This window comes from Agelaius tricolor, unplaced genomic scaffold, assembly GCF_023055355.1.
Source record: "Agelaius tricolor isolate 1412-34295 unplaced genomic scaffold, bAgeTri1.0.p SCAF_6, whole genome shotgun sequence".
In the NCBI taxonomy this organism is placed as follows: domain Eukaryota; kingdom Metazoa; phylum Chordata; class Aves; order Passeriformes; family Icteridae; genus Agelaius; species Agelaius tricolor.
The window spans coordinates 2,499,382-2,512,975 of NW_027269266.1; the positions used below are offsets into that span (position 1 = coordinate 2,499,382).

A 13,594-nucleotide genomic window follows, 5' to 3' on the forward strand; every position below is an offset into this window, starting at 1 on the left:
CAGTGTTCTGCTCCTAATCCATTACTGTGGGCTCTTTTTCCTCAGAGGAAAACAGACAAACATTAACTGTAACAATTTATTTTTTTTAAATGAGATTAGTGTCTGATTCTCAGATAAACTGAAGGACTGAGGGACGAGGTGTCTGACTGTAGATCAGTCAGAAGAGCTCCAGTCAGACCTAGAGGCTGGCAGTCTAAGTCTGAGCCAGGCTGTGGGACACAGCTCCACAGCCTCACTTGGAGTCCTGTGGGCAGTTTTGGTCGCCACAATACAAGAAGGACATGAAACTATTAGAGAATGTCCAAAGGAGGGCAACAAAGAAGGTGAAGGGCCTTGAGGAGAAGCTGTGTGAGGAGCAGCTGAGGACACTTGTCACAGGCATCTTTTATGAAAAATCCTTTCCTTAGGATTTTTCCTCCCGAGAAGCTGAGAGGCCTCAGGAACAAAATGTAACCAATGGTTATCTGCTGCTGTGGAATGCAACAGGTGCATCTGGGATTGGTCTCATGTGGTTGTTTCTAATTAATGGCCAATCACAGTCTGGCTGTCCGGACTGTCTTGGTCAGTCACAAACCTTTGTTATCATTCTTTCTTTTTCTATTCTTAGCCAGCCTTCTGATGAAATCCTTTCGTCTATTCTTTTAGTATAGTTTTAATATAATATATATCATAAAATAATAAATCAAGCCTTCTGAAACATGGAGTCAGCGTTCTCATCTCTTCCCTCATCCTCAGACCCCTGTGAACACCACCACAGACACTTGGTCAGTTCAGCCTGGAGCAGAAGAGACTGAAGGGAGACTTCATTGCAGTTATAACTTCCTTGTGATGAGGAGGGGCAGACACTGATCTCCCCTCTGTGTGACCAGTGACAGGAACTGAGGGAATGGCCTGAAATTGCATCAGGGGAGATTTATGTTGGATGCCAGGAAAATGTTCTTTCCCCAGATTTATCTTGGATGTCAGGAAAAGGTTCTTTCCCTGTTTCCAGTTGGGCACTGGAACAGGTGCCCAGGGAAGTGATCACAGCACCAGCCTGAGCTCAAGAAGTGTTTGGACAATGCTCTCACTACATGATGGGATTTTTGGGGATTTCTTGTGCAGGGTCTGGAGCTGGACTCAGTGGTCCTTGAGGATCCCCTCCAACTCAGGGTATGCTGTCATTCTGTGAGAAACAATCCGGTCCCTCCATGGGCTCCTCACATTCCCCTACACCTGGAGAGAATTCCTTGCCACCTTCCCACCCCTGAGCTCAGTGTGGGGTGAGTTGAGGCACAGCAGTGAGGAAGAGCTTCTCCTCCTCATAAGGCTGGTGGGGGTCCAACACCTCAGCTGCCTTCTCCATGGGGGAAAGGGATACACACAAGTGTCCAGACCTTTCCTGGTGTACCCATCCTACCCAGAGTCCTGGACTGGGGGGTCTGTATCACCCTGGACTCATTTTTCAGATCAGAGTATGAACACTCTTTGCTGCAGGGCTGATGATCCACACACAGCATAAAGCAGATGTACAACAAATCCCTTCAGTGACTCAGAGTGCTCTCAATATGTGATTCAAACTGGTCCATTGAGAGATGATTTCCAGGTATTTTCAGAAGAAAGAAGCACTGAACAAAAGAAACTCAACCAGACCAAAGTATTTTTAGAGGTAAAGTTTACCGTCAGAACGCAGCAATAGAAGTTAAAAAAAAACCACAAAAGATCTAAAATCTTGTGTTGAGAATGTACAAAACAAAGTCATAATAAGAAAAATTCCTTTACAAAGCCTCAAAATGAATTTAAACAGTAAACATGTAGGAAAGCATGGAAAATCTAAACTAAAGGGTTTGTATATACTGAATAATAAATTAAAATTCTAGAAATAAAGAAAAGAAAGCAGTTACCATTCTGACTCAAGAATCATTTATAGCATCTTTCTTTGGGGGAATGGCATTGATAGTATCTGTAGGTCTTAGCTTTACAATTTCCAGTATCATCAAACACTTTCCAGGAACTGAAAAACAAACTGATAAATAACTCCCCCAAGTCCAAGAGTGACAACAACTCAATATTTTTTTTCCTTTTCTTATTGTCTAAGAGAAAACCTATCCAACCCACCCATCAATATGAGCTTGTGTATATTTATATATATATGTGTGTATGTGTGTGTGTGGAGGATGCCCTTCTTAGAAAAAGAAGGTACCATAAAGGTGTTTGTTTGCCAGTGACCAGATTGATTGTTCTTTAATTGATCCTTCCTTCTGCAGTAGTTCAGAGAAGCCCGATCCAACACCTCCAACCACCCCCACCAAACATTCTAGGGGGAAGTACCCTAAGGTGCCCATGGATGGATTTTCCCCTTGTGCTTCTAACAGTGCCAGGACTCTGGGTTGTGGTGCAGCACCAAGTCTGTTGGGTTGGCCAGGTGAGGGCTGTTCTCCAGTGTCAAGGCAGGCTGCACTTGTCCTGTCTGTGTGCAAACACCAAGATGATGACCCTGAGAAGTCCTTAGGGTGCAGGTAAATCCCTGTATGTAATGTGGATAAAACAGGAGAAATGTTTATCGTGGCCTTTCTCTTTTGACTTATACAGTTCTCTCTTGCTCTGCAGAATCTCCTATTTCTTTGGCTTGGAGTTGCCAAAGGTGACAAAGACCACTCCTGGCTCCTGAAAACTCCCATTGGTGTGGAACTCTTCACCTGGGCTCTTCAAGTACCTGTGAAACACAGGTGAGGCAGAGACCTCATACTGGGGGTGAGACCCCACATCCCGCGTGGAGGACGTTTGTGTCTCGGATTGCTTGGTGACTGTGGTGGAGGAAGTGATGATTTTGTTTCCAAACTGGTCCATTTCCTCATACTGCTCCATGACAGTCCGGGTGGCTCCGTAGAGCTTGGACCCGTCAGGCCCTGTCTGCAGCTCCAAGATGCTTTTCTGCCTCCGTGGATTTTGTGGGCTGGGGGTGTTCAGGGAGCGGTATTCTGAAAAGCTGCCTTTCATCCCACAGTGGCAGCTGTCCTTGGAGGTGTCCAGAGAACCCTTCTCTTTGTCACTGGTTGGATGGCTGGCGTTGCCAAGTGTGTGCTGTTTCATGGAGCTCAGCCCAGCTTTTGTTTGGACAGGGTCTGATCTCTTCTCTGAGGGTTTCGTGTCGTGCCCAGCAGACCCTGCTGAGGGGTGGTTATAGGAGCTGAAGCTGTTCTGAGCAGAAGCCTCCCTCTTTCCTGGAGAGTCAAGACAGTCTGGCGAGGGGCCATCCCGGGGGGGATGTGCTGTCCTGGGTGATTCTGCTGGTTTCCTGGCAGCAGACTCAATGGAGATGTAGGAAGGTGAGGAGGGAGAGCTGACTCGGGACTGAACGAGGCGGGGGACCTCCAGCTCTGCCCTGGCTGCCTCTGTCTTTTCTGCCACCTTTGCACTTTCCACAGATGCTGCTTCCCCTGTCTCCAGCATGACTTCCTCTTGCCTGGCTTTGCTTGAAACAATGCTGATCTTACGGATATTGCTGCTGCTCACGGAGCTTTGGGTGCTCCCCAGAGACTCCTTGAACAGCCCTGAGAGCCCAGCAATGTCTGACTCAGACTTGAGATTGGAAACGGAATAAATCGCTTTCTTGATGGCCTCCTCGATGTCCTGGATGCGGGCGAGTGTCTGCTCCTTCAGGTGCAGAATCTCAGCACTTGCTCGCTCCAGGTCCTCAAAAACCAGATCCACTGAGGAGACACTGTCAGCGTCCCCCTTTGCCCCAGCCTTGTCCTGGTGCTTGGCCTTCTGCTGCACAACCCACTCAGGGACCTTCTCAAAGAAGCTCTTGAGAGCTTTCACATCCACTTTGCTTGTCTCCTCCTCAAACTCCCTCACTCGGGTCAAGATCTCTTGCAGCTGCTCCTGTCTCCTGAGGTTCTCAAAGATCTCCATAGCCTCCTTGACATTGCCTTTCATGATCTCCTCCTTGTGTACTGACAACCTTTTCCGACGCTCATCTTCTGTTTCTCTCTTTGTTTTTTCTCTCATAACAACCACTGGCTTCTCCTGGGCCGGTGTCTCTGCCTCCCTGTCAGGACATTTCTGTTGCCTGCTGTTTCCCTGCTGGTGCTCCTCAAAGGAGGAGTTCATTGACTGCTGATGGAAGGACATTGAATGAGACGTTTGCCTCCTCTCATGCACCTGCTGCACGACTCTCTGACTATCCCACGATCCATAAGAATTAGACACACTTTCCCTTTCCACCTTGGATGAGGCATTTTGTGCAGCGCCATCTCCTCTTTTTGGAGGGCTGTTGTGACCCACAGGGGAGGTGCTTGGCTCAGTTTGTCCCGGCACATCCTGTGCCTGTGCTCTGCCAGGGCAGGCTGGAGGTGACAGCGAGGAGCACCCCTTCTCCTCTCGGCACAGCTCTGTCTGCCTTTGAGCCACCTCGCCTGGGCATCTCCTTGCAGCAGCTGCTTTATCACTCACCATTCCCTGCTTGACTTCAAAACCAACCACTCCATTTTTCATTGGCTTTGAGGTCTTAGCACTGTCTGGTTCTACTTTTCCTTGTCCTGCTTTGCTGGCCTTGTACCTTTCTTCTGCTATTTGGAGAGGGGTTTTGGCAGTGTATTTTGGCATCTTTCTCTCAGGGTTTATACCCTGAACTGTGACAGACTTCTTCACAGATGTCTCTGAATTGCAGCATTTTGTTTGAACCTCCTCATAGCCTGATTGTTCATGAACTTCCATGCAGCTTAATCCCAGCTCTGTGGGGGAAGGCCTTGGCTTATTGATATCCCTCAGGCCTGAGGGTTTTGGAGGCAGGGGTGGAGGAATGGGTTTTGTTGATCTGCTTGTGCTGTAATTTGCAGAGGCAGAATGAGGCTCATGTAAGAGGTGCTCAGGTTTTGGAGGGGGAACAGGTTTTTTCTTGGGTGAGACAGTAGTTTCTGGTTTTGGAGGAGTCCTGGGCTTCTCTGCAGGACTCTGGTCACTGGGTTTACAGGACAGAGAAGGGAGAGAAGGAAGAGGGGTCTGGAGTAGTGCAGAACATCCTGGGGCTTCATCTTTGCTGGTGGGTAATGGAAGGGCACCTTCTCTTGCTGCTTTAGTTGAGGGTGGGCAATGCTCTGCTTTCATCACAGCAACTGAGGGAGGAGGAGGAAAGTCATTATCAGCCTGTGACCCTGAAGCCACTACAGCAGTCTCCTTACTAGCGAGTTGAGTCTCATTTTTCTTTTTACACACAGAATAGGGCTGCCCTGCATTTCTGTATATCATAGCAGCTTTAAAATCCCCTCTGGAGACATTAACATTAGACTTTTCCAGCGACTGAAGTGTGGCTTTTAAATTACCTCGGACAACATCCTCCTTTTCTATCAGGCGCTGTTCTGTGGCGGCACTTTGCAGTGCTCTGATAGCTGTCTGCACATCCCCTCTGACACCAACATCTCTTTCTTCTTGCTCTGATTGCTCTTTGTAATCAGACTCAACACAAGGGTTTACATAGGTTTTCACGGGTGTGGCAGTATAAAGGCCATCCTTAATGCTAAAATCTCTACTGGGCACAACTTGGATTTCCTGGCTCAATAGTTGTCGTCCCTGTACTTCCTCAGAAGCACTGACCTTTTTGTGTGATGCTATGCTCTTCTGGGACATGCTTGTGTGGGTCTTGGATGCCTCCTGGACTCTAGTGGTGGTGGTCCTGGTGGCAGTGCTGCTGCTCTCCTGCTTGGTGGATGAGGAGTCCTGCTGGTGTACGGTCGATTGAAGGGTCAGGGTCCCCTGTGAGCTGACTGTCTGCTGCCTGCAGGCTGTGTGGACCTCCTCCCTGTTCCTCTGGAACTTGCTCTGAACGTGGTGCTGAATGTTTTTTGCTTCTGCTGTTGCCAGCCTCAGGCTTTGCATTGCAGCCTGGAGATCAGCCCCCAGAGCCTTTTCTTCTGTCTGAGTCTGGCTGGCTTCGCCAGGCACCACACTCTGCTGTTTGCCATCCACTTCTGCCCTCTGAGCTGTCACTTGTGTTGGAAATGTGCCTTGTATCATAGATCTTGGTTCCTTCAAATGGGCAGTGGTGGCTTCTTCTTTCTCTGCCTTCTTGCTGGCATCTGCAACCCTTTGGATTGACTTTGTAGTCACCTTAAGCCCTCCGGACAGAACTTCTTCCTTTCCCATCGCTGTGGGCAGGGGCTTCCCAAGACATTGCACAGTGGTGCCTGCCACACCTGCTGCATGCACAGCCTCTCTCTCTAACACACCCTCTCTGCCCACGCTTTCACATACAAATCCCTTTTTTGCTCCCTCCATAGCCCCTGGCTCGCCTCCTGCAATTACTTTCTCCATTTGTTCTTTATTTGTCAAGACATGTATGTTAGCCCCCTGCACAACCCGCGGGCCGCTCTCATCTGCCGCCTCCTCCTCTGCTTGGGAAGAGATGAGGGATTGTATCTCTGACTCCTGCTGGAGATTCTTCAGATAGCTGAGGTCTCCCTTCTCAATGCAGCTCGCAAAAAGTTGGACATTTCCCTTCTCGTTGTCCTCACGCTTGATGGTGGCTGCTGCTTTCTGCTCCTGAGAAGAAGCCAACAAGTTCCCAATCGTTGACTTCACATCCCCCTTGACGACTTTCTGCTGGACAGAATGGAACTGGAGGGAGTAGAGAGTCATCTTCAGTGATCCTGACTTTGTCTCTTGTAGGACCATCCCCTTTTTGATGGAAGCATCTTGACTGAGGAGACCCTGCAAGGCCTTGGCTACATCTCCGCTCAAGTCCTCTTTGCCTTTAACAGCTTCACTCTGGTCCAGCAGTTGCAATGGGCTTACTTTGATCTTGCCCTCTCTGTCCTCCTCCACCAGCATGCTCTGTGCTTCCACATTGGTCCTGTGCAGGAGCTGCAGCATAATCCTTTGCAAGTGGCCTCCCACAATCTCCTCTTTCAGGATCTCTGGAGCTCCTGGGCTGCTGAGCTGGTACTTCACCATCTTCACACTCTCCATATCATTAGCTTCAATGAGGATCCCATCATGCTGGATAGCCTGGCATGTGCAGAGAGTCTCTAAAGTCTCCTTCATGGTTCTTTCTTTCTGTTCTATTTCTATGCTACCTTCAGAAGCACCAAATTTATCTAGGGGCGTGCTCTCAAAGAGCCACGTTGTGCTTTTCACATCTGCACGAGGGATCTCTTCTTGGGCCCCAGCACTGGCCATCACCTCTGTGTCCTTAAGGGTGTCCATGGGCTGGGTTTCAAACAACCAGGTGCAGCGTTTTACATCCCCTTTCTGGCTGTCCTCTCTCTGCACTGTGCTCATGGATGAGTTTCTCTCTGCGTCCCCATGCAGGGAGTCCACGGGATGGTTCTCAAAGAGCCAAGTGGATGTCCTCACATCACCCCGCTGCACGTCACTGACGCTCACCATCCTCACGTACTTCTTCTGGCCCACTTGCTGGGACTCAAAGAGCTGCTTGTTGGACTGAACGTCTCCCTTCTGCACATCATCCACTGTTCTGGGCACAGACAGCTTTCCCCCTGAGAAGGAGTCAAGAGGCTCTGTCTCAAACCTCCACCGTGCAGTCTGGACATCTCCCTTCTTGATGTCCTCTTGGGTGACAGCCCTAATCACAAACACCTCTTCTTCCTTCTTGATCTGATCCAGGGGCTTAGTTTCAAACAACCACCGGGCACCTTTCATGTCACCTTTCATGATTTCTTCTTTCTGCACTGAAGTGACCTCATGGTATCCCCCCTCTTTGTCCTGGATAGCGTATAAAGGTTGGCTTTCAAAGAGCATTGTGCAGGACTTGACGTTTGCTTTGCTCATGGTGTCTTTCTGGATCTTCTGGAGTTCTGTCTCATCCACTTTGTCATGGATTTGGTCAAGGGAATAGGTCTCAAATACAAACCTTTTCCCCCCAACATCTCCCCCCTTGGCATCCTTTTCAGGAGGAATTTCCTGGATGCCCTCAGAGTTGTCCTTCAGGGTGTCTATGGGGTAGTTCTCAAAGAGCCACGTGAACTTGTGCACAGACCCAGCTTCAATTGTTCCAGCATCCTTCTGGGATTTTGGCTTGGTGGCTGTGTCCAAGGGCTTGGCTTCAAAGAACTCTTTCACTCTGGACACTTCCCCAGACTGGAACTCCACACGACTGGAATACCGCATGGTTTTTTTCCTGTCAGCTTCACTGACAGCGCTGCTGCCCAAGGGTTCAGTCTCAAACAGGTGCCGGACAGTTTTGACATCCACTCCCTGCAATTCCTCCTGACTGTAGGCCTTGCTGACTTGCAAATACTGCTCCTCCTGGCCTTTCAGGGAGTCCAGGGGCTGAGTCTCAAACATCCACGTGTAGGACTTCACGTCGGCTTGGGGCACGCTGCCATCCTCCTCCTGCTTCCTCTCAGCCTTCTCGTACAGGGTGTGCATGGGCTGGGTCTCAAACAGCCACCGGCAGGTCTTCACATCCCCCTTCTGGGAGATCTCCCTCTTCACCGAGGGATGCTTCTCCCCTTCCGTGGCTTGGAGATGAATGACATCCATGGGCTGAGTTTCAAAGAGCCACTTGGCTGTCCTGACATCACCAGCCACCACCTCTTGCTTTGTGATCCCCCGTATTATATCCACTTTCTTGATGCTTTCATCAAACTGGTCCAGGGGCCTGGTTTCAAACATCCACTTGTAGTTCTTGACGTCACCGCTGATGATCTGCTCTCTGCTTACAGAGGTGACTTCGTGGAAATTGCCAAAGCTATCCTTGATGGCATACAGGGGTGTTGTCTCAAACAGGATTTGGTTGGCTTTGACGTTGCCAGCTGGAATCTTCTCCTCCTCTTCTTTGGTGGCGGGCTCAGCATCAGCCTGCTTAATGCTGTCTAAGGGAAGAGTCTCAAACAGGGTCTTGAAAGATTTCACATCCCCTTTCACTACCTCTTCCATGCTGGTGGCTGGAATTTCTTCCTCAAATGCCTTGGAGATACTCCCAAGGGGACAGGTCTCAAAGACATGTTTTCTTTGCTTCACATCTCCCTTCTCCTCTGCTGAAAGCTCTACTTTCTTCAAACGTCCCACCTCAAAATTGTCTTTCAGGGTTTCCATTGGCTGCGTTTCGAAGAGCCAGAGTGTAGACTTCACATCACCTCCAATGACTTGTTCTTTGGCTACAACACTTTCTGAAGCTTCTCCTTTCAGGGAGTCAAGAGTCTGGGTCTCAAAGAGCAATCGCTGTTTAGTGACATCCGCCCCTGTGACAAAATCTGTCGAAGCCTGGAAGTCCTGTTCCTCAACTGTGATTTCTCTGATGGCATCCAGAGGCTGAGTTTCAAATATCCACCTTGCTCCACTGACATCTGGCCTTCCAATTTCTTCCAGTGAAATCCCACGGATTATCTGCACTTTGGAAGTGTCCTTGTTGATGGTATCCAGGGGCTGGGTCTCAAAGAGCCAGCGAGCTGTCCGGACCGCATTGGTCTGAATTTCTTCTCGGCAGACGGACTTGATTTCATGGATAGTCCCACTTTTGTCTCTGATGGCACAGAGGGGCTCTGTTTGGAAGAGCCTGACAGTCTTCTTGACATCGCCTTTCAGCTCCTGGATTTCTGACTTGAGTTGTAGGATGCTCTTCTCCTCCACTGAGGAGCAGCGTCCTATGGCATCCAAGGACTGTGCTTCAAAGAGCTGTTTGGCCCCTTTCACATCACCTCCCTGGACAGGCTCCTTGAGAACTGCCTCCTGCACCTCAGTTTCATCTGAATACAGTTTATTTAATGCGTCCAGTGGTTGGGTTTCAAAGAGCCACCGGGCAGTGCGGACATCCCCTCTGGCAAGGTCTGTTTCCAGCACCTTGGCTGATGTTGACAGGTTGTATCCATTTATGGACTGGCTTTCAAACCTCAGGGAAGTGCTTTTCACATCCCCACTGGGAATGATCTCTTCTTCTGTCAGCTTCTTCGTGGCTTGATGGTCCCCAATGGAGTCAAGTGCCCAGTTCTCAAAAATCCAGCGCATGGACTGAACCTCTCCTGGGAGAACTTTATCCAGGTTCACGGAGGCCTGTGCATTGGGATCCTCGGTGTTAAGCATTTCTGCCAGGTCCTCAGTCACAGCTTCTTCCAGGTTCTTCCTGAGCTCGGGGTGCATGTGCCTGTAGAGCCTCTTCAGCTCGTTCACCTGGCGCTGCTGGTAGAACTTGGAGAAGGCTTGCTTTGGGGGAGGCACAGGGAGGGCATTGAGATCCTGAGCCCCTGGAGCGACGACCTGGACTGAGCCAACGGCTGGAGGGGGAGGCAAGTCATCTTCCATTTTCTGGATGGCAACTTTAGATGATTTCTGAGCCTCTGACATCTTTGGGGAAACAGTTTTAAACATCAGCATCACCTCTCACCCCCCATCCCCATGGCTGTTAATGGAGTGAATGGCAAAGGGAAAAGCCAACAGGGGAAATCCATGCTCCCAGTTAGCTCCATACCTTTGGTTCAGTAGCACACAGCACTCCAAAACATCACATCACTGCACACGCGCCCGGCTTGGTGTTAGCCCTGGTTCCACAGCAAAGCAAGGTCTCTAATCCAGGTGAGGTGGTTAGTCTATAATTCCCAGGATTCAGCCCAGCTAGAGCACCACAGAGGTGCCCAATTTGGGCTATGTAACCAAGAGAGAGTGACCACAAGAAGGATAAGGCTGACTTAGAAAAGTCAGGGAAAAGTTAACTTCTCCCTCCTGCTGGCCAGTGTCCAGAATTGCTGTGTCCCCAGCTGAGGATCTGCAGGGAACAAAAGATCTAGGTCCAGGAGAAAGCCAGGGAGCTATTTGTGAAGAGGTCTCAGGAGGAAAATGGGGAGAAGGAACCAAAGTGCCAAACTGAGCTGATGAGGTTGGCTGGTGAGGTAACATGATGAGCTTTTTTTGGTAGCACTGTGGGGTGCCCCTCCTCACTGCTCAGGAGGGAGGGCTTGGGGAAGGATGTTCATCTCATTAATGATTTCTTCTGTTGCGCTCTGAAGTGTGCCCCATTTCCACAAGAGTAGATGCACATTTACACAGTTGGAGACTTAAATAAAGCTCTTCTGACTTGCAGACTTGCACAGGCATGAGGCTAACTAAGGTTTGCTGGAATCAGCAGGCCTCATGATTTATGCTGCCTGAGGAGTAAAAGCAAGGCTGAGGGACCAGAGGGTGGGGTAACACCTATAGCTGGGGGCCAGGAAAGTTAGACCTGTTTATACTCAGTCAGACTGAGCTCATCTCAGATTCACAGCAGTGTTGGTACAGAAGTGAACAGAGTGGGCTGTGCTTGTCCAGTCTCCCTCTGAGCCTCCATTCCTGCAATTTTTCTCCTCAGTTTGTGCATCCTGAGCACCAAACACTGAACTGAATCCCTGCAACCTGCACTGCCTGGGCATTTATCCAGAGGGAAGGTAGCTGAAGCCTTTTATCATTGTCTAAAAGAGACAGCAATCCTGGTGGCTTTCCTTTCAGTAAACAGATCTGCTGACCCTTGGCATGCCTGTGCAGTTACGTCTGCAGAGTTATGCCTGGAATATTATTAGTTGTTGCTCAAAGCAATGGTGCACGGTGTTATTTCACTCTGTTACACACAGATTGTTCTGGCTAAAAATAAGTTTTGAACATTAGTAAAAGAAACCCACACTCAGAACACCAAAATCAGCATATTTTGCAGCGAGTGAAAAAATGCAAATCTTTTGCATGAGCCAATGTACTTGGAATGCACTTTTCAAAATAAGGGGTTTGTCTGTTGGGTTTTTTTTTAAATCTGTGAAGAACTTCTGAATGTGGGGAAGGGCAGCTGAGCAGCTGATAGCTATATTCAGTATGTAAGTGCTCCTGGCTGCCTTGTGTGGGTATTTAGATCACACTCACAGGCCACAAATATTTGGTTAGATAACAGTGCTTATCTTAAACATTTCCTACCTTGCTTTTTTTCTCTCTGTGGGGAGAGTGAATGGAGTTGTCCTTCACAGTACTCTGGAAAAGATATGAGGAGAAATGCCATTAAACTACACAGCAAGACACATCTGCATGTAGATTTTTATATACTTATGTGTAATAATGTGTATATCAATTACAGAGAACTGAAAACCATGCAGGTGTGATTTTCTCCTTTGGTTCATTGGCAGTTCTGTACAGCTGAGAAAGCAGTCTTATTCCATGCTGATCATATATATGTTTCCTAATGTCTCAGTCAACAAGCAAAACCCCAAACATATTTTTTTTAAGTTAGGAGAAAAACAAAACTAGCACTGATTTCTCCAAAGTTTGATTTAGCCTTTATTTTTCCTTATACTTAAATATTTTTAAAAATGAAACCGACCTACATTTGTAATTGCATTAGAATTGAGTAATTTATTGCTTTGAAATTTTAAAAAAATTTCTTGGTTGTCTAACTAGCTGTAATTTTCTAAATTGGGTCTCCAATTATTTATTTTCAACTGATTCTGCTTCATCTGGACCTTTCCCTGATAACACTCAAGAGACTGCATCTCTGAACAGGGGCCCCATAAAAGGTTCAGAGAGTGGGGAAACCTGAATGTGCCAGCAGGAAGGGTCCAGATATGAAATCCCATCCCATGTCACTCCTGGATCACCAGTGGAACTGGGAAAATGGGAAAAATATGCCTCATAACCCTTATAACCTGTGTTATCCTGTGGCCCAATGATCAGCCTGGAGTAGGGGATTAAATCCCTGGATCCCAGACTAAGGGATATAAACAGAGAAGCACAGGTTGCACTGCAAAGTTATGCTTGAATGTGGCATATATGGGCATATATATATATATATATGTGTGTGTGTGTGTGTGTGTGTCTGTGGCATTTACATTCTCTGATAAAATCCCTTTGCCCAGGATTTTTCTCCTGGGAAGCTGAGAATCCTCAGAGAAAAAGAAAACAATTCTTATTGCATTTGCTTCTCCTGTGTTTTGCCCATGTGGAATGAGTTTGGAGATTGTTTACCCACAGGTGATTGTTTCATTAAATTCTGGTGTGAGTTTTTTTAATTCATTGGCCAATCAGGGCCAAGCTGTGTCAGGACTCTGGAAAGAGTCAGGAGTTTTCATTATCTTTTTAGCATTGAGTAAGTATCCTTTCTGTATTCTTTAGTATAATATAATTTAGTATTCTATAATATAATAAAGTAATAAATTAGCCTTCTAAAAACATAAAATCAAATTCATCATTCCTGCCTTCGTCAGGACATTCCCAGCAAATACAATATGTGTATTGTACATATGTACAATAAATATGTATAAATAAATAAATAACCAGTACAGAGCAACCCAGATGTGTCCATGCTATCCCCATTCCCATATGTATTGTACATACATGGAGGTTATTTCCCCCTCCATGGTTGTGTGTGCATATAAATGTGCAAATAAAGGGGCAATCTTATTATGAGTAAACTGTACGGGCTAGTGGATGTAGGGCTGTGTGTGTGTGTGCTTCGTGTGTGGAATTTAATAAGTATGCAGTATATGCATGTGTTTGTACACATTTATCTTACATTTCCAAGCAGCAAGGGGAAAATAGTCACTTTTGAGAAACCAAACGTAGTGTTTCTTCAGATTTACAAAAGCAGACAGGTTCTCTGTCACCCTCTGACAGCCACTTGCTGGAGGGGACATTGCTGGGATGCCGC

General features: G+C 47.7%; 1 protein-coding gene across 1 annotated transcript in view; it reads right to left on the reverse strand.

The window, feature by feature from the left end:
* Nucleotides 1–2,595: 2,595 nt before the first annotated feature.
* The window catches only part of XIRP1 (xin actin binding repeat containing 1), a 35,308-nt gene continuing 24,309 nt past the window's right edge, over nucleotides 2,596–13,594 (reverse strand). The window contains exons 6-7 of the mRNA XM_071428512.1: nucleotides 11,872–11,925; nucleotides 2,596–10,284 (exon numbers count right to left, since the gene is read on the reverse strand). Of these exons, the coding sequence (XP_071284613.1) occupies nucleotides 2,596–10,284; nucleotides 11,872–11,925 (7,743 nt within the window). The remainder of the gene's footprint in view (nucleotides 10,285–11,871; nucleotides 11,926–13,594) is intronic.